Below are 27,922 nucleotides of genomic sequence, written 5' to 3' on the forward strand. Positions count from 1 at the left end.
GAAGCGTTCTGGAGGTATTTAAGAAAAACTAATTACAAGACGCCATCTTCAAAGAGCTCTAGCTCCCTTAGGAAGCATTTTCGGACTAAGTGAATTGGGTTAAATTATCTTAAAATTATCTGAAGAATCTCCTGTCTTCGTTTGTCGGTAGAGTTTCTGGACACCCTGTATACAGGGTGAGGAAAATAAAGGGCCTATTAGAAATATCTCGAGAACTAATGGCAACAGAATCATGAAAATTGGAATAAAGGGGTTTTGAAGGATAATCTATTAAATGAAAATATTTCCTATAACTTCGTTTATTTAAATGGGACACCCTGTATATTTTTACATTTTTGGATTCTATTCTGTCTTCTTTCTTAAAGTATGAGGTTTTGTAATATTATACAGGGTATTTTAAAAGATAATTACGTTTTTTTATTAATTTCGTAGCAAAATTAACACCCTGTAGAATTGTAGTAGTTTGACATCTAAAACTCTACTTACATTCAAATGATGACTCTATCTGATGATATTCTCTACTATTGTTAAGAATCATTAGTATAGCTAAATTTTTAATTTTAGTATACAGGGTTGGTCGAAACTCGGAATGAGTATTTTCTGAGTTTTCTTAAATGGAACACCCTGTATTTTAGTATTGTAATGAAATGATATTTTATGGTACTTTTTTATTTCTTAAGCATTCCCTATATCTAACTGCTTTAATTTGTGCTTAATTGTTAATCGCACCAACAATCTTAACTACGTAGGTATTTTGATAGATAAACCATTATTGGTAATTTTAAGGACCAGTCTGGATTAGTATGTATATATTTCTGAACAACTATTTGGGATTGAGTATTTTCACGGCCAACCTAATAAAATTTTACGTATTTTTTGGTGCAATTAATGTTTAGCTTGAATCACCAATAACTCACAAATTAAAGCAGTTAGGTATAGGGAATGCTTAAGAAATAAAAAAGTACCATAAAATATCATTTCATTACAATACTAAAATACAGGGTGTTCCATTTAAGAAAACTCAAAAAATACTCATTCTGAGTTTCGACCAACCCTGTATACTAAAATTAAAAATTTAGCTATACTAATGATTCTTGACAATAGTAGAGTATATTAAAAATCATTTGAACGTAAGTAGAGTTTTAGTTGTCAAACTACTACAATTCTACAGGGTGTTAATTTTGCTACGAAATTAATAAAAAAAACGTAATTATCTTTTAAAATACCCTGTATAATATTACAAAACCTCATATTTTAAGAAAGAAGACATCGAAGAGAATCCAAAAATGTAAAAATATACAGGGTGTCCCATTAAAAAAAAACGAAGTTATAAGCGTTGCAAAGAGATGAAAATATTTTCATTTAATAGATCATCCTTCAAAACCCCTTTATTCCAATTTTCATGATTCTGTTGCCTTTAGTTCTCGAGATATTTCTAATAGGCCAGTTATCTGCCTCACCCTATATATCTAAAAATTATAAAGTGAGCACGTAAAGGTTGGAATAAACTCATTTTCTCGAGAATGGACAAATTTGAAAAAAAATCCCGAAACAGGTCAATTTTTATTTTTTAATTACGACTTTTTGGCATACATGTCACACTAGTGACGTCATCCATCTGGGCGTGATGACGACATCGATGATTTTTTTAAATGTGAATAGGGGTCGTGTGATAGCTCATTTGAAAGGCAATTTAATTCTCTATTCAGTAATATAAACATTTACATAATTATTTATACAGGGTGTCCAAGAAAACATTTTTTTAATTTAATTTCTTGACATAAAAAGAAGAATACATGTAATTTATTTAATACAAAATACATTTTACTGCTCTCAGAAAACAGAAAAAATGTTGATTTGAAAAATATTCATTGCTTTTCGCTTAAACTAAATGTACAAACTGTCCAGAGGAAGGTGGGTGGCGGCTTTGATATTGAATTTAAGCAAAAAAAACAATATTTATTTGCCAAATAAACATTATTTCCTATTTTCTGATTGCAGTAAAATGTATTGTGAGTTAAATAAATTACACGCATTCTTCTTTTTATGTCAATAAATTTAATTCAAAAAATTTTTTTTGGACCCTCTGTATAAATAAATGTGTTAATGTTTATATTACTGAATAGAGAATTAAATTACCTTTCAAATGAGCTATCAGACGACCCCTATTCTCATTTAAAATTTTTTAAGATGACGTCATCACTCCCAGATGGGTGACGTCACTAGTATGATACATATGCCAAAAAGTCGCAATTTAAAAATAAAAATTGACCTGTTTTGGGATTTTTTCCAAAATCGTCCATTCTCGAGAAAATGAATTTATTCCAACCTTTACATGCTCACTGTATAACTAATCTGAACTATATACAAAAATGAAATCTAATCTAAAATCTAAACTATGTATGTACATATTAATTTTTATCTATCTTTGATTCGAAATATGATTGTATTAAATCATTTCGTTCCTTTTGAATGTCCGTCATATCCTCTAATGCTTTTGCTATCTTTTCTAATGCAACCACTTTTCTGGTTTCCAAGTCTAGCATTACGCTCCTATATTTGTATAAGTCTTCAGTTTCATCTTCTGCTTCTGAACTGCCTGTACTGGGTTGTGAGTCGTCTGCATATATAGGGATCGTTGGTAGTATACTTTCCTCGTCATCACACACATCTCTTTTTAACGCCATATTCATCGAGGATATAACCTCATCAGGATTCATAGTTTTATCCTCGTCGAATATGGCGCTCATAGTGTCAAAATACTCCCAAGAAACTTTAGCTTTTCCTGATCTGGTTTTCTTGGCTTTATCCTTAATATTTTTAAAGTGGCATTTCAAGTTCCTGAATTTTCTATCAAGAATATCTACTGAGACAAAGTAGCCATGATTTAAAAAAACATTTTTTATGTCTGCCCACAAACTTTTCTTTTTTACCTTGGGATCTCTAAATAGAGCCTTTCTTTCTTTGTAGGCAGCCAGCAATAAATTGGTTGTCCGCGAATTCCAGGAAAATTGATCATTTTCTTCCTCCAGCTCTTCTTTTAATATTACAACCTCTATTGAATTGCCATTTGCCATTATATATGTTTCAAAATATTCTTGATCTAAAAGAAAGTACAAATTAATTCACTATTTTAAGTTATACTTCACTGTTTCAACAATATATACAGTCGGAAAAATGAAAGAATACCCATGAACGATCATATCAAGCACATATTTTGGATTTGCTGCCTTTTTCTATAAATAACAAACGAGAGAGATAGATTATTAAGTGTTGTCTAGTAAGCAAAAACGTTATCCAAGACATACGCAGTTACATATCTATAATTGACAGAGTGAGACAGCGATACAATTGTTCAATGTAGTTATATTAATTTAGTAGAAAATTTAAACTCACACTTGGCTATTTCTGTACTTCATCACTTGGCTATTTCTGTACGTCATTCTTAGAAAAACATTCAACATCAGTAGAGATAATGATTGTATAAACTACTATTTGAGTAATCGTGCTGGTCAACTATAATCTGAGAGATTCAATTTCTGTCACTTTGACAGTGAAACTGTATATTGTATTTTTGGTTTGGTAAGCATTTATTTAATTAAAATAAGTCAATAAAATTTGTAAGTAATCATCTGTCAATATGGTTAACTTCTGTCTATGAGTTTGCCAAATACTCTGGGCTAATTAGCAAAATTCATGGAAAAGTTATTTACCAGCAATTTTATTGCTGGAATCGAATTATAAGATCCCATATATTAATAATATAGGTATGCAAAGTCCGCAGATAATGTGCTACTTTTTTTATAAACAAAATGGCGCCGACAAATCGTATTTTTTTCAATTATTGCTCTATAACTCCGAAGATTTTAACTTTACAACAAAAACACCCAAATAAAAATTCACCGCAATTAAATTCTGCATAGAGATATGTTATTCACGATTTGCTCCGACGAAAATTTTCCTCGGAAAATGCGGGTTTTCCTAACAAAAACTCTAATTTTCAAATAAAGTTTTAGGTAAGTAATTATTAATCAATAATTAAATAACTTAGTGACATCAAAGCTTTCTTGGTATAGATTGTAATTCCAGAAGCCGGTGAAAATTAAACGAATATTTTAGCAACAATTCAATTGTTAATTAACAATTTACGATCGCAATAATAACCAAAATAATCATGATACATTGATCAAACTTATAAAGATTATAAAGATGAGATGCTTATTTAATATTTTATCGACAAAATATAAATTTTTCTTTTTTTGCATAATCTTTAAATTTTAAACAAAAAATAGTTATAATACTCTGGTCTAATTAGTAAAGTACAAAGAAAGGTTATTTACCAGCAATTTTATTACTGGAATCGAATTATAAGACCCTATATATTATTAATATAGGTATGCAAAGTCCGCAGATAGTGTGCTACTTTTTTTATAAACAAAATGGCGCCGACAAATCGTATTTTTTTCAATTATTGCTCTATAACTACGAAGATTTTAACTTTACACCAAAAACACTCAAAGAAAAATTCACCCCAATTTAATTCTACATAGATGCATGTTTTTCCCGATTTGCTCCGACGAAAATTTTCCTCGGAAAATGTGGGTTTTCCCAACAAAATCTCGAATTTTCAAATAAATTTTCTGGGCCAGTAATTATTTATCAATAATTATATAGCTTGGTGAAATAAAAGCTTTCTTGGTATAGATTATAAGTTCAGAAGCCGGTGAAAATGAAACGAATATTTTAGCAACAATTCAATTGTTAATTAACAATTTACAGTCGCAATAACAACCAAAATAATCATGCGACATTGATCAAACGTAGAAAGATTATAAAGGTGTGATGCCTATTTAATATTTTGTTGACAAAATATAATTTTTTCATATTTTTGCATAATCTTTAAATGTTTAAAAAAAATTGTTATAAACAAATTAAATTTCTCAGAAATTGTTTACTATATTCTAATTTTAAAAAAATACTTAAAATGCGTATTTCATAGGTCTTGAAAATGAATGCTTTAAAAAAATTTTCCAACCATTTGCAAAAAAGTTATGAAACAGCAAAGTAAATATACGATTTCTCCGTTGTTTATAATTTGTTTTAATTGTTTCAAAGCTTAAAAGTGAGTCTATGGTACAATCTAATTACTCACAAAGAATGTCAAAAATTAGTGCAATGATTATATTTTAATCAAAGATTAAAAATACTTTTTTTGTAATTTTTAGCGCAAAAGTAGGCCTGATACAGAGTCGGAGCTAAAATGTTCACTCGAAGCGACTGACACGCAGCATACATTATTTATTAAAAGTGTACGTCGCGCGGCCGATCGTCGCTCCGAGTAAAAATTTTAGCTACAGTACTGTATTAGTCGACTTTCGCGCGTGTAAATTACAAAAAAATATATTTATAATCTTTAATTAAAATATAACCATTAAACTGATAATCGATATTTTTTTGTAAATAATTAGCTTGTACTTTAAACTCACTTCTACGCTTTTAAATAATTAAAAAAAATTATAAACACCGTAGTAATCGTATGTTTACTTTGCTGTTTCATAACTTTTTTGCAAATGGTTGCAAAAAAGTATTAAAGCATTCATTTTCAAGATATTTAAAATGCGCATTTTAGCTATTTTTTAAAATTATAATATAATAAAAACTTTCTGAGAAACGTTCATTTGTTTATAACTATTTTTTTTTAACATTTAAAGATTATGCCAAAAAATAAAAAATTTATATTTTGTCGACAAAATGTTAAATAGGCATCTCGTCTTTATAAGATTTCAAAGTTTGATCAGTGTATCATAATTATTTTGGTTATTATTGCGACCGTAAATTATTAATTAACAATTGAATTGTTGCTAAAATATTCGTTTAATTTTCACCAGCTTCTGGAACTATAATCTGAACCAAGAAGGGTTTTAAGTCACCAAATTATTTAATTATTGGTAGATAATTACTTATCTAAAACTTTATTTGAAAATTAAAGATTTTGTTAGGAAAACCCGCATTTTCCGAGGAAAATTTTCGTCGGAGCAGATCGGGAAAAACACGTCTCTATGCAGAATTTAATCACGGTGAATTTTTATTTGGGTGTTTTTGTTGTAAAGTTAAAATCTTCGGAGTTATAGAGAGCAATAATTGAAAAAAACACGATTTTCGGGCGCCATTTTGTTTATAAAAAAAGTAGCACACTATCTGAGGACTTTGCATACCTATATTATTAATATATAGGATCTTATAATTCGATTCCAGCAATAAAATTGCTGGTAAATAACTTTTCCCAAAAATGGCCTATTCTCTGATAATCAGCCCAGACTAAAACCTGTACATATTACTCTGACTTTTCAATGATAGTGTATAAAATTACGGATTAGTATATTTTTACGAATGTACATTTATTTGCAGATAATGTCTGGAAAATGATCTGGATACCAAAATGATCTGAATTAATTAAGTTTACTTTCATTTAAGTCACTTAATGCAGCTGACATAAACGACAACTTTTAAATTCCTGTTACTATTTACGTCCAGCAACTTTAACATGGAGAAATTCATAATACTATATTTGCTTACTCATGATTTTATTATTAATCTATATCAAATAATTAATTACGGTAGTAAAAGTACCATTTATTACCAATAAATATATAGGTATTATCAGAAAAAGAATAACATCACAAAAAATTTTTGACACATTTACGTAGCGAAAAATCGTACGGTGGGGTAGTAGTCACATCCGTTTTTTTTTATAGTATTAACTTAGTTTAGAACCCGACACTGTACAGTATAAGGGTACTGATTATATATATAACTTAGTTTAGACGTTGTTTTGACTAGAAATTTTTGATTTGATTCGTATGCATATCATCGATGACGCATGGGTATTCTTTCATTTGTCCCTGTATTTATATACTTTACCCACCTAATAAATTGTGAATTTATTCATGTTCTATTATCTTATACAGTAAAGTTTTGTCTTCATATGTCATTGTAATATATGCCTCCATTATAAAATTCAAAAAATAACCATTTCCAGCGGAGACCAAGAGATTCAGCCTAACAAAATCTACGATTAATAATATGGCGACCACTTAATCTGCTGCTGACAGTTTTTGAACATATGTCATAAAATAATCGTAAGCTGCTTGCAAGCGCTGACAAGGTGAACAGAGCCATTTAAAACCCTTACCTAAAAGGATAGTACACTCACCATCCACATCCAATGGCACTACAACCTAAACCAACATTTGCCTCCTTCCGTAAACTTCTCCAATCATTTCGATTTACTGTTGCTCATTTCCATTAACGTGTTTTAAGAGGTTATTAGCATCCTCATCTACTTCATCTTCCCATCTCTTTTTTGATCTTCCAACAAGTCTTTTTCCTTGCATTCTTGTATTTAGCAATTTTCCAGTGATTCTATTCTCATACATACGGACCACGTGCCCTGCCGACCAAAATCTCTGCAGTTTAGTGTATTGTGCTAGAGTTGGTTCACTACATTGTTCGTATATTTCTTTATTATACCTAATTTGCCAGTTGTTATTTTCACTTATTGGGCCCAGTATCCTACAGAATATTTTTCTTTCAGACATGTCTAATGCATTGGCAGATTTCTGTGTGGTAGCCCATTCACACCCATAACTTACTAGGGCCTGATTATTGTCTTATAGACCTAGAGTTTTGTTTTTCAGTGTGTCTCGCGATTTGAATATGTGGCCCATCGCGAAATAGGCTTTATTTGGCCTTTTCTTTTTATTTCCGGTTCTGCTTCATTGTTTGCGACCAGGTCCATTCTTAAGTACAGTGGAACCCCGATAAGTCGGCCTCCAATAACCCGGAAGTCCGCCTAACCCGGACCGATTTTCATCAGACAAAACAAACATTTTTTCACTTTGACCAAGTTTTTACCAAGAAATAAACAATACAATACAGGGTGAGGCAGATAACTGGCCTATTAGAAATATCTCGAGAACTAAAGGCCACAGAATCATGAAAATTGGAATACAGGGGTTTTGAAGGATGGTCTATTAAATGAAAATATTTTCATCTGTTTACAACTTCCGGTTATACCGGAAGTTGCTTATAACTTCGGTTTTTTAAATGGGACACCCTGTATATTTTTACATTTTTGGATTCTCTTCGATGTCTTCTTTCTTAAAATATGAAGATTTGTAATGTTATACAGGGTACTTTAAAAGATAAATACGTTTTTTATTAATTTCGTAGCAATATTCACACCCTGTAGAATTGTAGTAGTTTGACAACTAAAACTCTACTTACGTTCAAATGATTTTTAATATAGTCTACTATTGTTAAGAATCATTAGTATAGCTACATTTTTAATTTTAGTATACAGGGTTGGTCGAAACTCGGAATGAGTATGTTCTGAGTTATCTTAAATGGAACACCCTGTATTTTAGTATTGTAATGAAATGATATTTTATGGTACTTTTTTTTCTTAACCATTCCCTATACCTAACTGCTTTAATTTTTGCTTAATTGTTAGTCGCACCAACAATTTTAACTACGTAGGTATTTTGATAGCTAAACCATTATTGGTAATTTTAAGGATCAGTCTGGATTAATATGTATTTATTTCTGAAAAATTATTTGTGATTGAATATTTTCACAGCCAAGCTAATAAAATTTTACGTATTTTTTTGTTGCAATTAATGTTCAGCTTGAATCACCAATAACTCACAATTTAAAGAAGTTAGGTATAGGGAATACTCATAAAATAAAAAAGTACTATGAAATATCATTTCATTACAATACTAAAATACAGGGTGTTCTATTTAAGAAAACTCAGAAAATATTCATTCCGAGTTTCGACCAACCCTGTATACTAAAATTTCAAAATTAGCTATACTAATGATTCTTAACAATAATAGACTATATTAAAAATCACTTGAACGTAAGCAGAGTTTTTAATGTCAAACTATTACAATTCTACAGGGTATGAATGTTGCTACGAAATTAATAAAAAAACGTAAATATCTTTTAAAATACCTTGTACAATATAACAAAATTTCATATTTTAAGAAAGAAGATATTGAGGAGAATCCAAAAATGTAAAAATATACAGGGTGTCCCATTTAAAAAAAAACAAGTTATAAGCAACTTCCGGTATAACCGGAAGTTGCAAAGAGATGAAAATATTTTCATTTAATAGATCATCCCTCAAAACCCCTTTATTCCAATTTTCATGATTCTGTTGCCTTTAGTTCTCAATATATTTCTAATAGGCCAGTTATCTGCCTCACCCTATATACAACTGTATGTAATTTAGATGTACTGTGCATATGTATTTCATGTTTTTGCAATTATAATGGAGTTTATCTGTAAGTGTACTGTGTTTTATTAATTTTTACCATATTCTCCGGCTAACCCGGATTTTCGATAACCCGGATCGGCCTCGGTCCCAATTAATCTGACTTATTGAGGTTCCACTGTATATGAATCTATTTATGTATTCTATATCGTCTATAAAGTATTGTTGCGCCAGTATATTTGATCTGGTTTGTATGAGTAGATCTCTTTGATTTTTTATTTATTGCCAGCCCTATAGTACATTCACAGTCAGTACTAATCTATAAAATCTTTGGGATTCCTGCATTTTTACAACTTTATTAGAAAGCATTTTATATGGCATAAAACGCTGGCCTGGTATTAGGAGACCCCAGGTTACAAAACTGAAGTATAAATTTAATCTAACCTTGAACTTAATATGTTAAATTAAATGTTCTTGTATGCATAATTATTTTTTTATCAATAAATATAATATAAACTACAGATAGATGGAAGAATGCAGATTAAATTTGAAGTTAAAAATGCTGATTTAAAATATTAAGATCTATAAAATAACAGCCAAAAATTGTGATTTCGGGTCAAAAAGACCCTGGCCAGTCTGATGAACGTTAAGAAGAGTGTGCATCCAAGATAATGAACTTTTTGATTATGTAAAAAGTAAGAAGACTGCAAATTTGGGGCACATATTACAAGGAGAACAATACACTGTTCAGTAACTAGTACTACAAGGAAAGATAGAGGGTAAAAGAGGTTTAGAATGTAAAAAGATGTCATGGCTGCATAATATTCGCCAATGGACAGGAATCCACAGGTATGAAATGCTTCGCAATGCTGCTAAAACCAGAATTATTTAATCCTGACTATCTAACAATCTATCATCTCACCTGACAAGGCAGGTGTAACCTGGACGCCTCAGCAGAAATACATGACACCCTAAGAAAAGGGGGTATTTAGGGTATTTAGGTAGAACTAAAAAGAACAAAACTTCAGAATTGGATACAACAAGCTTTATCAACTTTATAAAGAAACGCCCCTGTCAGACTTCATTAGAATACAAAGATTGCAATGGGTCGGACATATGATAAGAATGGGAGAGGATACTCAACAAAAGGAGCACTGAACGCTAGAATCAAGGAAAATAGATCGGTTGGAGCCAAGAAAGTGCTGGGAAGATACATTAAGCAGCCAGGCACAAACACTTTGAGGAGTCCCTGTATGGAGAGGAGCAGCTACAAAGTGTAGAGGCAAAAATAAAGGAGGCCAAGGCTCAATTGGGGCTGTAGTGCCGCAGAAGGAGAAGAAAGAGAACAAAACAAAGTACAAGAATAATCAGAACAATCCTCAAACAACAAACTATGGGGCACTAACGACATTAATGTACTGCATAAAAAAACGGAGATGAACAGGCAAGATAAAACAGGTAATTTGTACATAAAAACTTACCTCAAATTGGTATTCACTTCCTACAAAACTTAATTTTGTATGTAAACAATTTAATCTCGACTCAAACCTCAATCAAACTAAATTACCAAGAAGACCAATCACCGGTAAAAATAACAAAACAACATTCAACATGTGACATTCAACAAATTATGTCAAATGTCAATATTTCACAAAATCTGTGATCTTCTTCTTTTTTATAATTAAAAAAACCCGAAAGCATTTGAATTTGGCTAAACATGAAAAGATAATAATTTGAATTTGTAGAAATACATTTTTTTTTGGCTTCAAAGCAAAAACGTCATCTTGGTTTCAAAGTTGGAGTCAAACATCATTTTACGAATATCTGGTCCAACATTCTTTCAATTTGGCTTCTGATAGATGGGGATACTTTCCACTCAAAAACTTGAAACATTCTCCAAGCAGGACCTTGACAAACTATTTCATTTAGGGCCGTTTGCACCGACTAGGCTAGCTTAAGATTACGGCCCGCTTAAAGCACATATTTTCGTTGCACCATATGTCAAACTCGATTTAAACCGTACTTAATTTAAGCTGTCAAATTCGGCGGCTTAAGAAAACTTAAATTAAGTGAGGTTTAAATCGAGTTTGACATACGGTGCAACGAAAATATTTACTTTGGGCGGGCCTTAATCTTAAGCTAGCCTTAATACTGGGTGTCCACTTATATTTTCCCCCATTAACTGCCTATAACTTCTAAACGGCTTAAGATAGAAATATGCAGTTTTCGCTGAAATGTTTTATTTTAGTAAAAGTTTTGTCTGAATGGACTGAATTTTTTATATCGCTTTCAAATACGAAAAGAAAAATGGCGGATTTCTTAAAAAACGTTGACTTTTTTAATGAAACACCCAGTATATTTTTTGTAAATTGAAAGAAAGGTCATTCACCTATCCAGCGATATAAAGTTTTTCAAAATCGGTTGTCACATCACTGAGTAAATAATTTTTAAAATGAGCGGTGCAACGTGGATATCACATACCTAAATAACATAACAACTAAGCAAAATGATATTATGTTATGTGATTTCCACATTGCATCTTTCATTTTAAGAATTATTTGCTCAGTCATTTGACAACCGATTTTAAAAAATTTAATATCGATGGATAGGTAAATAACCGTTTTTTCAAGCTACAAAAAAATTTACTGGGTGTTTCAATAAAAAAAGTCAACAACGTTTTTTCCAAAAATCCGCCATTTTTTATTTAAGAGCGACATAAAAAATGGTCATTTACCTAAAAACTTGAAAAAACGGTCATTTCCCTATCCAACGATATAATTTTTTTTAATATCGGTGGTCAAATGAGTGAGCAATTAATTTTTAAAATGAGAGATGCAGTGTGGAAATCACATATTATGTTATTTAGGTATGTGATATCCACGTTGCACCTCTCATTTTAAAAATTAATTACTCAGTGATTTGACAACCGATTTTGAAAAACTTTATATCGCTGGATAGGTCAATGACCTTTCTTTCAATTTACAAAAAAATATACTGGGTGTTCCATTAAAAAAAAGTCAACAACGTTTTTTTCAAAAATCCGCCATTTTTATTTTCGTATTTGAAAGCGATATAAAAAATTTCGTCCATTCAGACAAAACTTTTATCAGAATAAAACATTTCAGCGAAAACCGCATATTTCTATCTTGAGCCGTTTAGAAGTTATAGGCAGTTAAAATGGGGGAAAATATAAGTGGACACCCGGTATAGTCGGTGCAAACGGCCCTAAGCCCAACTTATGTAGAGGTGGAAGGACGATCTTTTTTGGATCTACCAAAGTTTTGTACAAAATTTTCTTCTCGACAGGTGTTAAAACATTTCTTATGAGCCACTGTTTTGTGGAACAGTGATTATCTTCTGCTCTACTGTCCCATTCACAGGTAATTTTTTGTTTTTTGCGAATTTTGCCAAAATTACTAATTATTTAGTAATTATTAACTAATTAGTAATCATTTTTTTGCCCAACTGGCAAAATTATTGACTAAAATCACTAGCCAGTTGTGTCTGAATTTAGCGAACCGACAGTACCTATATGAAATAATATTGTTTGGTATAAAAAATGATGGTCTGATATATGCAATTACATCCTTCTAATGGAAAAAAATATTTGAAGATTTTTCTCAAATTATGGATACCAACAACATTTTCATTTATAACTCTTTTACTTTTAATTTGACGAAGAAAAGTTATTCTTCATAAAAAGCTCATGTTCTAAGATTTATGATGCAACCATCATATATAAAATTTTATTAATTTTATACGAGGTATATAAAAATATGAATTTCGATCAAGAGTAAACTACCTTTATAGTTCATAACATTTAAATTAGAATGATATAATTGCACATTAAAACATAATTATTAATTCTAAACTACTTTTCATAATAGCAATTTTCCATATTATGAATTAAAATACGTAAATAAACAAAGTTTTCGTTATGATAATGCTCGCATTTTCCGCTTGTTTTATTTTATTACTAGCTGACCCGGCAGACTTCGTACTGCCTCAATATATAAAAACAAACTTTTGAATACAATAAACTTAAAATAAACAAAAGGAATTCGTAATTAATAAACAAAAAATGCTCGATGTCAATGAGTTTTTATTATTATTTTTAATGAATTTGAATTACACATGATGTTTGAAGTAATAAAGTTTAGTTAGAAGTAACAAAATAAAGTTTATAGTGCAACAGTTACAATCTTAAATTTGTTTATCTTATAATGAATATAACAGCTTTATTTTATTTACATTCAAAACAACCCTGTATTTATAATTGGGTTCGGGTTTGTCCAACTATATTATAGGTGTTGATTAATCAAAATAAAATTAAATTAAAATTAAATATCATTAAATAAAATGAAATATAAAATTTCATAAAATTGAATAAAAGTAAATAAAAATAATAAATAAATAAAAAAAATAATAAAATTAAATAAAAGTAAATTGAATCTAATAAAAATAATTAAAATTTAATAAAATGAAATATAATTTAAAAAAAATGGAATTAAAAAATTAAATAAAATAAAAGAAAATAAATAAAATACTTAAATTAAATAAAATTAAACAAAATTAATTAAAATTAAATAAAATTTTATAATTTGCTGCTTGTTCTTTTCGTGTGCTCAGAACTTTTTAGGTCTGGATCCCGCGTATGAAAAAAAAGTTGATTCATAGCAAGCTGAAAATTTGTTAATAGCAAGGGTGTCTAGTCGGACAAACTTTGATATATAGGAACACTGGAACAGGGGAAGTTTTAATTGTGGAACAGGTTAAAAATTTGGAACGGTCAGACCACGAAAAAGTCACATGTATTTTGTCCGACAGAACTTCCAATTGATTTGTTACCCTTTCATTAAACTCTCACGCAAAAATCAGGCTGCTATTTATCACCAAATGGGAATTATGAGTGGAACACGTAGAATATGTCAAATGACAGGAATTATGACAGGTGATAAATAGCAGTCTGATTTTTGCATGAGAGTTTAATGAAAGGGTAACAAATCAATTGGAAATTCTGTCTGACAAAATACATGTGACGTTTTCGTAGTCTGACCGTTCCAAATTTTTAACCTGTTCCACAATTAAAACTTCCCCTGTTCCAGTGTTCCCATATATCAAAGTTTGTCCGACTAGACACCCTTAAGCTTTTAACAAATTTTCAGCTTGCTATTAATCAACTTCTTTTTCATACGCGGGATCCAGACCTATTTCTCCCGCTTGTCGTTCATCAGAAAAGTTCGGTATAGAGATATTTTTTGCAAGTTTCGAAAAATTAAAAAATTCATATTTTGCCCAATTCAAGTCCAAGAGTTAAACAGTTGCACTTTTCTTCGATGAAATTTGTTGCTCGTTCTTCTTCTGTCCTCAGAATATTTCTACGGCTTAAGATATTGTATTTCGGACACCGACTGCGCTAGAGAAAAAAATTTAGTACGGTTCTGTTCGGAATTAGCAAGGAGTCTTCCTGCTTAATTTCGTATTTTTTATGTGATTATTGTGAGAGTTATGACGTCATGGGTAATCCCCTTATGAGGTACGGGTATGAAATATAGATAACAACCTACTCCCAGTCCGGTCGAATATACCTGCCAAATGTCATAAAAATCGGTAAAGTCGTTTCGGAGGAGTATGGCAACAAACACTATAAAAAGAGCATTTCATTATACATATAGATGTAAAAATTTTGGTGGCTACTATAATGACTATATAAAACCGTATAAACCTTCCCTGAACTTCTATAAATAATTCAACATCAAAATTAGCCAAATCGGCCCAGCCATTCTCGAGTTTTAGCGAGACACACGAACAGCAATTGATTTTTATATATAAGATTTTAATTTTACTTTGCATATAAATAGCCTTAATACATTTATTTTATTTTAACCTGTGTTTTATTGAGTCTATTGTCCTGAAAAAACTACCCGTCACAGACTAATGGATAAAAAGAGGAACGAGTGGATAAGAGAAAAAACAAAAGTGAGGGATGTTAGACAAGAAGTTGCAAAATTAAAGTGGAGATTTGTCGGACGCAATATAAGACAAACAGAAGACCGATGGAACAAAATTCTGATAAATTGGAGACCGTGGGAATATAGATGAGGCAGAGGAAGGCCCCAATTGAGAAGAAAAGAGAAGAATTTTAAAAGGATTGGGGAGGCATATGTCCAAAGATGGACCGAAGAAGGCTAATTAGATAGCTAGACACATATTAAGGGTTCATTGACTCAGCAATCTGAATACCTATTTTGTGTACTTTTTCAGGGGCGTAACAGAGGCCCCCGTAGCATGAAGCTTGCGGGGGCCCCAATGGATCTGGGGCCCCATCTTGTCGTCTGATATGTAAAAATCTGTTATTGGTATATTATTTTACGTTGTGTATTTAAATTTAGGAACGTAAATTTCTAAATAGGCATGTTCGGCAAGTGAATCATCTCATATCTATAAACTTAATCTTTTCCGGTCTCACGAATTTTTATGGTAACGGCAATAAACTATATTGCTTTGTACGTGACCATTAAAAGCTTTGAGAATTGCAATTTGCCGAATTTCAGAACAATATTTCTAAATCTAGAAATGGGTTTTCTCTTTACATTTAGTATTTCGATACAATTATCGGCAGTAGTTTCCAGAGGCGTAACAGAGGCCCCCGTAGCATGGGATATCAATATTCGCGTCGTCTTCATAACCGAGTATTTTTACTTCTTTGTTTCCCACTCTGTATCCTCTTCCTCTGTTGATGCTGTTGACGATTTCATTCATGATTAAACTGAAGAGAATTGGGCTCAATGAGCCCCTTGCCTTATTCGGCTGCCTATGTCTATAAATTCTGTAAGTTGTCCATCTATTCTACAGGAACTTCTCTATTACACAGAAGATGGATTACATGTTTGAGTCTTGAAGCTTGCGGGGGGCCCCAATATGTCAGGGGCTCACTCTTGTCGTCTAAAAATGTGTCATTTTTATATTATTATAGGCATAAGTACATACGCAACGTTTTACAGATATGTATTAATAAAATTGTAAATATATTCGCTGATAGTAGTACACGAAGAAAGTTGTTAGAAAGTAAGTATGTAAGTTTTAAAAAAAAATATTTTTAGCAAAAATGTACCTTATAAAAAACAAAAAAAAAATGGTATATTCATGAAGTCAATCGACACAGTGAAAGCAAAGTTAAAGCTCATGAAAAATTGTTCTTATTCGTCCAATTCCAAATCGAATATTTCAACGTAAAATAACCAAAATAAAGCACTTTTCTAGGATCAAAACTAATCGAGTTAAGCTCAAAATAAAGTTGGCCCACTTTTTTTGGTAAAAAAAATCGTGTAAATTTCCCCCTGTTTAGCACCTCAAATAAAATTAATAGTTAGCGCTTTACCATTTACTTTATATATGTATTGTTTATATGATCTGTAAGTTTGACCTGTTCAAAGTTTTTATTTTTGAAAACAAAATTGGCTTTTAGTAGGAAAAGGTTTTTTTTCTACGACCGTTTAATAATATACTCATTATTCGCTATTTTTGAATAGATAATAACACCCATTACTTTACCCGTGAGTAATAATTCATTACTCACGGGCTGAAGTTACTCGCGGGTCATTACTCACGGGTTGAAGTTGTTTAACTATGTATTACTAAACCGAACATACCCTGAGACAGACGGGATGTCAACCGTCAAGGTTAATGTCAACCATTAAAATATTATCTGTTAAAATATAAGTTTGTATTTGGGTTTCAATAAATGATTATAAAGCTTATCCAATTATTAAAATATCCTAGTATATGTGGATACATTAATTTTAAACATGGCACAGTCACACATACATGGACCTGTAAAATTGCCTCCAGATTTCGACTTACAGGGGCAGAATGCCGCTACCACATGGAAGTTTTGGAAAATCTCATTTGAAGATTATCTAGTAGCCACAGGGAAAGATCAGTCTGCCGATAATATAAAGCTGGCAATCCTCAGAAATATAATAGGAGCCGAGTCCGCTAGAATAATGTGCACAATTGCAATCCCCGATGGAACTGCTGAGCCCTACAAATACATGATGGAACAGCTAGAGCATAGAGGTATATATTAACATAGAGGGAGCCTACCTTCCGCGCTTCCTGACGACAAGATCTCATGGACTGGTTTGCTGCATCTCTTTCTAACACATTGTATCGAAAATCTATGATGACATTCAGTGTGAATATAGGCACGGAAGAGGAGGACAACTGTAACAGCTTTAGTATGCGTAAGAGTGGAACAGCACTAATCCAAATAAAAAAGATGGTGTCGTCACTTCGTTCTGAATGACACTCTCTCTATGCTAATATATAACTCTATGAGCTAGAGGTATATGTTAATCCAAGAGCCAATGAAGTGTTTGAAAGATACAAGTTTTTAAGCAGAAACCAAAAAGAGGGCGAATCTTTTGAGCATTACCTCACTGAAGTAAAGCACCTGGTGAAATCTTGTAATTTTAATGTAACAGACCCAGATGAAACAACTGAGGAGAAAGCTCTAAGAGACAGAATTGTCATGGGCATTCGTGATACAGTCACAAGAGAAGCTCTACTAAGAATCGACAAGCTAAAGTTAAACAAAGCCATAGAAATTTGCCGTGCAAGTGAAATCAGTAAGAACCAGAACAAAATGTTTGCAGAAGAGAGCATCGCAGAAATTCATGCTATCAAGAGGTTTCCCAAGGATAAACATTCAAGCAGAAAACAGCAAGACAAATTTAAATGTAGGCGCTGTCAAACAATGCATGGGCCAAGGAAGTGTCCAGCATTTGGAAAATCATGTTCACGGTGTGGAATCTTGAACCACTTTGCAGTTGCTTGTAGAGTAAGAAATGTAGAGAATGTGGACAACCAAGAGAAATCCGACAGTGATAGTGATAGTAGTTCTAGTTTAGTGATAAATAATGTTAATGTTTCAGATCAGTTACGGGACCTTTGGGATGAGATTGTTGAAGTAGAGAATTCCAAATTTAAAGTAAAGCTAGACACAGGGGCTGACATTTCAGTAATACCAAACAAAATTTTTAAAAGGATTAACAAGCAGTTTAAGGTATGTAAAAATAAATTTATTGTAAAGGGTTTTGAAGGCACTCAGGCAAAAACTATTGGTATTGTAAGCCTTCATTGTAAGTATAAGAACAAAAATATATATGAAAACTTTGTAATTGTTGAAGGAGCTAACAAAATTTTGCTAGGTGGGCAGGCTTGTGTTGATCTTGGTCTTTTAAAACGAATAAACAGGGTAAATATTAAAAAACGTAACAACAATGTTGAGAAAGATCAATTCATAGCAGATCATCATGAAATATTTTCTGGCTATGGAAGATTTGAAGGGAAATTTAAGATAACTACTACAAAAAATTTCGAAGCAGTCAGTTATCCACCTACAAAGGTTCCATTCGCCATAAAAGATGCTCTAAAAAACGAGCTTGAGAGGCTAGTGCAGAGGAAAGTCATAGTAAAAGTGGATGAGATAGACCCTCGTGCTAGCATAAACCGTATAGTAATTGTTGAAAAAAGTAATGGTACATTGAGATTATGTCTAGATCCACAAAACCTTAATGGTCAAATTATACGAAAACCACAACCAGTCAAGACCATTGAAGAAGTGTGCTCCAATATGATTGGGAAAAAAATATTCACTGTATTTGATTTGGCTGAAGGGTACCACCACTTAGAATTAGATGAGAACTCCTCTTGGAAATGTAGTTTTGCTACACCTTTTGGTATCTACAGATATGTGGTTCTGCCTTATGGGCTTTCAAACTCCCAAGACTTATTCCAGGAACAAGTTGAAAAAAATTTTGGAGACTTAGAAAATGTTCAGATCTTACATGACGACATGATAGTAGTTGGCCGAGATAAAGAGGAACATGATAAAGCAGTTGCACAAGTGATAAAAAGAGCCAAAGAAACCGGTGCCAAATTCAATAAAGAAAAATTTCAATACTGCCAGAGGCAAGTAAAATTTATGGGACAAGTATTCTCAGAGAAAGGTATGGAAATAGACCCAGATAGGGTTGAATCTCTTTGTAAATTGGAAAGACCAAAAGACAAAACTGAACTTCAAAGAATAATTGGAAGCTTTAATTATGTTAGAAAATACATCCCGAACATGGCAGAGCATATTAAACCTTTATGTGAACTTTTAAAATCTGACGTAGAATTTAAATGGCTCCCATTACAACAAAAGTGTTTTGAAAACTTAAAAGAAATAATTACTAAATCTCCTGCATTAACGCCATTTGACCCAAAGAGGAAGATTATACTACAATGTGATGCCTCCAAGAATGGATTAGGTTGCTGTATGTTCCAAGAACATGAGAATAAAATTTTAAAACTGGTAGCTTGCGCTTCTCGAAATATGAATGATCACGAAGTGAACTACAGCCAAACAGAGAAAGAACTTTTATCAATTCATTATGGCACCCAAAAGTTCCATGATTTCATTTATAAATCTATTGTTGATGTACAGACAGACCATAAACCAATTATATCTATTATGGCAAAACCTATATGTAAAATTGGATCTGTGAGATTACAACGATTAAGGTTGAAACTTCTGAAGTATTCCTTGAATACATTATATGTTTCAGGTAAAAATATCCATTTCGCAGACATGTTGTCACGTGCTAGTTTAAAAGTGCAGGAAAATGACCCTGAAATGATTGAAATGGTACATTCTGTGAGCAAACATCTACCAATGAGTATTGAGAAACGATCTGAATTAAGAGAATTCACGAGTAAGGATGAAACACTTTCAAAAATTTTTGACTACTACTTCAATGGATGGCCAAAAGAGAATATGCTACCAGCAACAAGCAGACCATACTATAAGCTAAAAGATAGCATCTTCGTTGAAGCTGGTATAGTCTTCCTTGAGGACAAAATTATAGTTCCTACAGCTCTGAGAAAGAATTACATGACAATAATGCATAAAGGACACCTAGGTATAAGCAAAACCATAAATAAGGCAAGAAAAATATTTTATTGGCCCCACCTTAACGACAACATCACAACATTCATAAAAGAATGTAGGACATGTGAAAAGTACTTACCCAAGAATTTCAAGGAACCCATGTTACCTCATTCTGTACCTAAGTTACGATTTAATAAAGTTGCCTCTGATATAGTGAAGTTCGGAGCTAAATACTATCTTGTAACTGTAGACTATCTTTCCCATTGGATAGATCTTGCCATTTTAAAAGATAAGACTTCAAATTCTGTAATCAGTGCATTCCAAGATCTGTTCAGTAAATTTGGATACCCACAGTTTTTAATTGCTGACAACTTACCCTTTGTGTCACAGAAATGTTTGAATTATTACAGTGAAAAAGATATAACTATTGCAACATGTACTCCAGAGTGGCACCAAAGTAATGGTCTTGCAGAAAAGGCTGTCAGCATCTCAAAACAAATATTAAGGAAAAGTGTAGAAACAAACACTGATTTTCGTGAATCTGTAACGGAATATAACAATACAGGAATAATTGCACTGCATGCCTCTCCGGCCCAGATTCTTCAAAGCAGGACTTTACGGACTCAACTACCCATAACTAGTAAACAATTAGAACCTCAGATACAGAAAACAACATATGGATTGCTGTGCAAACAACAAGGAAAGGTGAAAATACATTATGATAAAACAGCACGTAAAGCAGTAACTGAGTTTAAAAAGGGTGATAAGGTAGTAGTGAAAAGTAGAAGGGATGAAATATGGCACAAAGCAGTGGTTATTGAAAAAGCTAAGGAACCAAGATCATACTGGGTCAGAAAAGAGTATAACAATAGAATAGTTAGGCGTAATACAAACCAAATGAAACACTCGATAACAAAATCCCAAGCTAGTGAGCTGCTACTAGAACCTGAGTTTTACCCTGACTTAGCTCAAGCCGATAATCTATATGCCCAAAAGCAAAACATTGTCGTAAGACATAAACAAAATAATTTACATAAACAGAACAATGTAAACACACATCCAAATGGCAGTGACATAACAAAAAATAAACAGAATCATGACCACCATCACGATCCTCACAGTACTGCCAACTTAGGAATTATTAAGCCCCCAAAAACATCTATAAATACTTCAAACAATCTTAGCCCCAAAAGGACCAACAGCTCAAAATCAGGTCGTCTAATCAAACCCCCCCATAGAATGGACCTTTGAGGGGAAGGTGTTTAACTATGTATTACTAAACCGAACATACCCTGAGACAGACGGGATGTCAACCGTCAAGGTTAATGTCAACCATTAAAATATTATCTGTTAAAATATAAGTTTGTATTTGGGTTTCAATAAATGATTATAAAGCTTATCCAATTATTAAAATATCCTAGTACAGTCAAACCCGCTTATTGGAATTGCCTTCGTGCCAAGCAAAAATATTCCTAAAACCGGGATATTCTAATAACCGATCATTCGTGGCTACTAGAAACGTTTTGGGTCCTCAAATTTCTATTCCTTAAACCGGGATATTCCTTTAACAGGTATTCTAATAAGCGGGTTCGACTGTATATGTGGATACATTAATTTTAAACAGAAGTTAGATTCAAGTGGTGAATGGCACTTTTAATATACCTATTAGCAAATAAAATTACTTAAACTTGTTTATTTAATAAAATATTCATTGTAATTTATATGAACAATTAAATTTGAAAAATGTTTAAAGGATTTTTAACTTTAACAATGGGTTAGTATATTTTTTACGTTTAAATTTCAACATTTGACATTTTAAGATTGACGTTATAAAAAGGTAAACAATAAACAATTGGTATTAATTTCGTAAAAGGACTTAAGGATATGAAATTCATATCAATGAATTCTGTTTTACTTACTGTTCATTGTACAATAGATTTTAATTGAGAGCACACGTTCTTTTTCATGCAATTGCCTTAAAATATGTCTTATTTTTAAAAGCCACCGCCATTCCATGACATAATGACAACTGTTTATTGTTTCATAAGCTCAACGAGTGTAATTCTAACAGTGTTGCCATAGTTATATAAAATATATTTTCTTATTTTTTTTATTACATATTTTCACATATTTGATCACAATATGTATATTTAATTTATTAAATCTGTTGGCCATAGTTTCTTCAGTCGTCTTGCGAATTCGGGAGGAGTGTTCAGCAGTCTTGCTTCATCATTTGGATGACTTCTCAGTCCATCAAGGTAGCTCTTTGTAATCCTTGGAATTTCTTCCTCTACCAAGGGTGTAGCTGAGTCCTCGTGTAGGGTTTTATTGCTTACATACCAGGGTGCGTTGAATATCATCCTCAATATTTTTGATTGGACTCTTTGTATTATCTTGATATTTCATGGCTTTGAGCAACCCCAGAGTTGAACACCATAGGTCCAAATTGGTTTTATCATAGTTTTATACAGGAGCAGTTTATTTTCAATATTGAGTTTTGATTTTCGACCAATAAGCCAGCTCATTTGGGTTGATCTGGGTTTTCTTGGCTTGGATGTGTGGCTTCCATGTTAATCTTTTGTCAAGGGTTAGTCCCAAATATTTGACTTGTGTGCTGACTGGTAATTGTGTATCATTTAGTGTTATTGTTGGACATACATCCCTTCGGTTTGTAAATGTAACTTGGGTCGACTTCGTTTCATTTACTTTCACCTTCCATTTGTTGAGCCATGTTCCCAATTGGTCAAGGTGGTTTTGCAGTTGTGCAGACGCGATAATAGGGTCCTCATTGACAGCGATTATGGTGGTGTCATCAGCGAATGTTGAGATTTGGGTTGTTTCAGTGGTTGGGATATCTGCGGTAAATAATAGGTAAAGGAGAGGGCCCAGGACACTACCCTGTGGTACACCTGATTTAATGGGAAAATATGTGGAAGTTGCTGGTTATATTTTACTTGGAAGTAACGATCTTCAATGTAGGATTTCATGATTAGGTAGTAGGGGGTTGGAAGAATACATTTGAGTTTGTATAAAAGTCCAGTATGCCATACTCTATCAAATGCCTTTTCTACATCTAAGAATGCCGCTGTGCAATATTTTTTTTCCTCAATAGCAGTAAGGATTTTTGTTATAATTCTATGAGTCTGTTGTGTTGTGGAGTGTCTCTCTCTAAAACCAAACTGGTGTGTGGGTATTTCTACATCTAGGTTAATGTCATTCTTCAGTCTACCAAGTAGTAGTCTTTCGAAGATCTTAGACATTATCAGCAACAAGCTGATTGGTCGATAGGATGATGTTTTATTTGGAGGTTTACCCGGTTTGTGAATCATTATTATTTGCGCAAATTTCCATGTGATTGGGAAATATGTCAGTCTGACATGTCCGGACTTTTTGTTAGAATAGACGACCAAGTTTCTGTATAATTATTATTTATTAAAGACAAACTAATAATTACTTTTAAAGAACCATAGGACAATCTTCCACTTCCGGGCTTTTTCTTCTATTTCACGTGTCGTTAATATTAAGGTAGGTTTACAACTTAACATAACACTGGCATTTTTTGTAAGTTTTTATTATTTTCTCAACAAGAAACGTTAACAAGAAATGCTTTTAAATTAATTTGAACAATTGGCGTTTCAACACTTTTAATAATGTTAACAATTTCATTGAATGTATTTCTAAGGTTTATATTGTCATCGTCACTCATATCGACTATACTGTTCAGTACCAAGGAACAAGTAGTTGGTGTTACTTTATATTTCAAAATAGCCAAGTAGAACCTATATTCTTCAACTGTATCGTAGCTATTAAAGGCTATCTTAAATTGCTCCACGAAACGTTCGAAGCAATGATATCCAAATTCTGTCATTAGTTGTTCTAAGTAACTTACAGTTTTGGTGGCTAGATCATCAACAGATAAATTCTCCAATTTAAACGAATTCAATTTCAGAGATACATGTTCACCAAAACTGTCGATCAAAGTGAAGTTTTTATACCAATTTCAAAATTAGTAATTGTTGGTCGGGATTATTGTTAATGAATGATTTAAAAAATGAAATTCTCATATTATCAGAGAATTTCGACAAAATATCAAACACAATTTGGAAGTTTTTGTTTCTTTCGGCTACACGAATTTGTAACACACGTATAACAAACCATTCGATATAACTTGGACGTTCCTCTATAACAGGGAAGTAACGGTTGATAATATCTCTTGTAAATGACGCAGACAATATCGATATCGATAATATATCTTCAGACATGTGATTCAGGAAAGCATTCAAATATTCAGTTATTTTAACCCCTTTTGATTTCAATCCTTCAAAGTACTTCCAACATTTCTCGATATATTGTGCTCTATATTTGACTGGTATAGTAACGTCCTTTAAACTATCCAAAGTTTCTTTATCGTTAACATCGATGCTATTCATATTCTCGATAACTTTATCCAGTAGTTCTTTAGATGGATTCTTCAGAAAATACTTTAAAGTTGCCGAGAATAGATACTTTAAACTCGATATATTACTCTCTTTTGTATTTGCCAATAAATGTAAGGTATGTGGTTTATCCAGAACTTCGCAGCTAAGGAATATGGCATGTTTCCTCGCTGAGACTGCTTGCTTTGACAAAGCTTCTACGTACGAGTAAAGTACTCTCTCTGGAGATCTATAAAAAGCTTTTTGCAATGATGGTAAGGCTGATTGTAAATAGTCTCCTCTGCAAAACTTCATTATTGTGGGAAGCATTTTGTAAGGTTCATCAACATAAGCAAGTCGTTTGGCTACTTCACACTGAACCCTATAAATTTCACGAATCTCATCATCTATTAGATCAAGTTTGTCCTTTTTCGGTAAATATCTTTCAGAAACAAAAGTTATAAAATCATTAGTAGAAAGTAGGATACATATTGGTATCAGTATTCTTCTTGAAACATCAACATCATTCTTGTCTAGTTGTGCTATCAGAGAATCGCTCACTATTTTATCAAATCCTAAATGTGAATAATGTTTTATTAATCTATAAATTTTGTTGCCATTAAGACACGTGTCATACTTTTCTGCTACTATTCTCATATGAGGCGATAAAATCTTTGGTTCATTTTTTAGAAACCAACATACAATTTGTGAAACCGGAAATCTCTCGAACCATTCTTCAAAATAAAATTCTAACATTTTGTTTGCGAATTCGTCTCGTTTTTTGGTCAGAATTATTTTAACAAACATTAAATTAAATGGACCTAAATCTTTATCTTCAGCAATAGCTTGGCGCAATGTAGCAAATATATCTATATTGTATGCTACAGCATATTGAGGGAATTGTACATTGTATAAAATAACATTTGCTATTATTTGATTATCGTATTTACAATTATTACTAAAATTGTCTTCTATTAACTGCACAAATAGTGGAAAATCTACAATTTTAATACAGAATTCGGGATAGTCCTGACAAAACCTCAGAACTGTTAAGAAAAAATCATGTTTAAAACGTTCATTATAAGTAGAATCATTGACACTATTAATAACGTCTTCAATATGCTCCACCATTTCTGTGTAAAGCCGCTTACTCACGGATAAATCTATATTATCGAAATCTCTGTAACGATGTTCAATAACCATATCTTTAAGGTATTGAATAAGCAAAGATTTATAATCTTTACCATTCTTAACTAAATATTCCAAATGTTTTTCCATAAAATCTCCATTCTCGCCAAGTGAAAATTTTTTTTGTACTCTTAATATTTGGAATTGTTCGTCAATATACTTCCAATGATTTTCATTAAAATCTTCGAACTTGAAAGCATTCTTCAATGTCCATATCACATTTGTGCGAAAATTCAGTTCTTCATTTTTATGCCTAAAATAATTGAATTTTATTATTTATAGAAAAATAAATACTTAACTGGAGCAGTTGGGAAACTGAAGCAACTGTTGAAAGAATTAAACCAGAAGTCAAATAAAATAGTTCTCAAAATGAATCTTCAGAAAACAAAAATAATGAGTAATTTACAAACTAATCTTGTTATTGACGTCTTGAAAATGTAGACCACTATATATATCTTGGACATACCACCAAAATCGGCAAAGAAAACCAAATAGCCGAAATAAAAAAACGCATACAATTGTCTTGGGTAGCTTTCGTCAAATTAATGTTTATTTTGAAGAATAAAAATATACCAATGTAAAAGACTAAGTTTTGAATCTAATAGCACATAAAACAATACCGAAAATATTACTCTACATCCCACCAGATCGAAAACAATGGGACCGTCTCTGGTTACACATCCGAGGCTTCTAAAATTTGCAAGCCATAACGGATGCTGAGACTAAAGAAGATGGGGAATTCTACAATTTATAATTCACGTTCCATCTGCTCAGCGCGGTAAAGATCCAACGAGTATGGTTCCCGTCATCCTCCAATCAGAGTAAGCATGTAAATCAAAAATGAATAACCATTTTCAGTTTCGTTGCAACACGAAACTACAACCGCATCATATTCTAGTTCAATCAGAGAGTGCAGCAAGCACTTCTACCGATTTCGAAACTTATTAGTCTCTCATCGGGAGGCACATATGCTGCTCTCTCTGACCCAACCAGGACAAACCCTGGCGTGCAGTTACGGATTGCAACGAACGAAATGACAGGGATGCCCTAGAGGAAACTGCTAGCAAAAGACTAAGTTTTCAATCTAATAGCACAGGTGGGATGTAGAGTAATATTTTCGGTATTGTTTTATGTGCTATTAGATTGAAAACTTAGTCTTTTGCTAGCAGTTGCCGCAGTATGTAGTTGAAGAGAAATGAGAGTTTTTATTGTAACACTTTTTATTAACGCAAATTAAACACAATTAACAACTGAATGCCGGTTACATTAATAGCAACTTTTCTGTTCGAGCTTTGGGACTGTAATCACTATAACGCTAAAATGATTTGCCTCGCAGGTTTGGAGCTGACCGGTATGCCAACATTTGAATATGGATATGAAAATGAGTATTTGTATAAACTAAAATAAATGTAAAACGGAACAGTATTGATTATTTGGAAAACATACATTATTAGGAGAACAAAATAAATAAGGCCACAAACTACGGGCAGAACAGAACACTTCGTGGTAATATAGATACCAATGTTAATTTTGCATTTAATATTATTACATCCAAGCGCAACATATTATATAAATAATAAATCTTACCTGAAACATATATACTTCAAGACTTCCTCCAGCGCATCCAAATCTTTATTGTAATTACATGTATCTATCAGTAATAATACCAAAGACAATCTCGCTTGTAAATCAGAAGTGACGTTAATTTTTTCTTTAAGAGCCGGTATAGCTTTTGAAGGTGGGTAATATTTAAGAAAATGATTGTTACCTTCGTTGCCTTTCTTATAGTGAGCTTCAGCCCACAACTCAACAATTTCTCTGGGTGGATTTAGCTGTATCATTGAATGAAAAACCAGCAAGAGATCTTTTAACTCTTGACCACTGAATTTCTCGATAAAAGTTTGATGTAATAAATTCCATCTTTTGTTTTTAGGATAATAATTTATTAAAGTGCAACTCTTACAGTATATTACACGATTGAGCTGGTTAGGAAACAGATTTTTAAATAAAGTATCAAAATTTTTACCTAATTTCCGAACAACTACAGCATTTTTTAAAAACTCTAGGTAATATTCGCTATCTTTTAATACATCATCGTCAACAATA

The 27,922-nt window shown here is 32.1% G+C and overlaps 2 protein-coding genes across 2 annotated transcripts in view; both read right to left on the reverse strand.

The window, feature by feature from the left end:
- Nucleotides 1-11,132, reverse strand: part of LOC126887239 (uncharacterized) — a 36,402-nt gene extending 25,270 nt beyond the window's left edge. The window contains exon 1 of the mRNA XM_050654647.1: nucleotides 10,759-11,132. The gene's annotated coding sequence lies outside the window, so the exon portion shown is untranslated. The remainder of the gene's footprint in view (nucleotides 1-10,758) is intronic.
- LOC126886298 (uncharacterized) overlaps nucleotides 1-27,922 on the reverse strand; it is a 131,387-nt gene that overhangs the window by 6,290 nt on the left and 97,175 nt on the right. The window contains 2 exon segments of the mRNA XM_050653170.1: nucleotides 2,550-3,103; nucleotides 24,205-26,069. Coding sequence (XP_050509127.1) covers nucleotides 2,550-3,103; nucleotides 24,205-26,069 — 2,419 coding nt within the window.

This window comes from Diabrotica virgifera, chromosome 6, assembly GCF_917563875.1.
Source record: "Diabrotica virgifera virgifera chromosome 6, PGI_DIABVI_V3a".
In the NCBI taxonomy this organism is placed as follows: Eukaryota; Metazoa; Arthropoda; class Insecta; order Coleoptera; family Chrysomelidae; genus Diabrotica; species Diabrotica virgifera.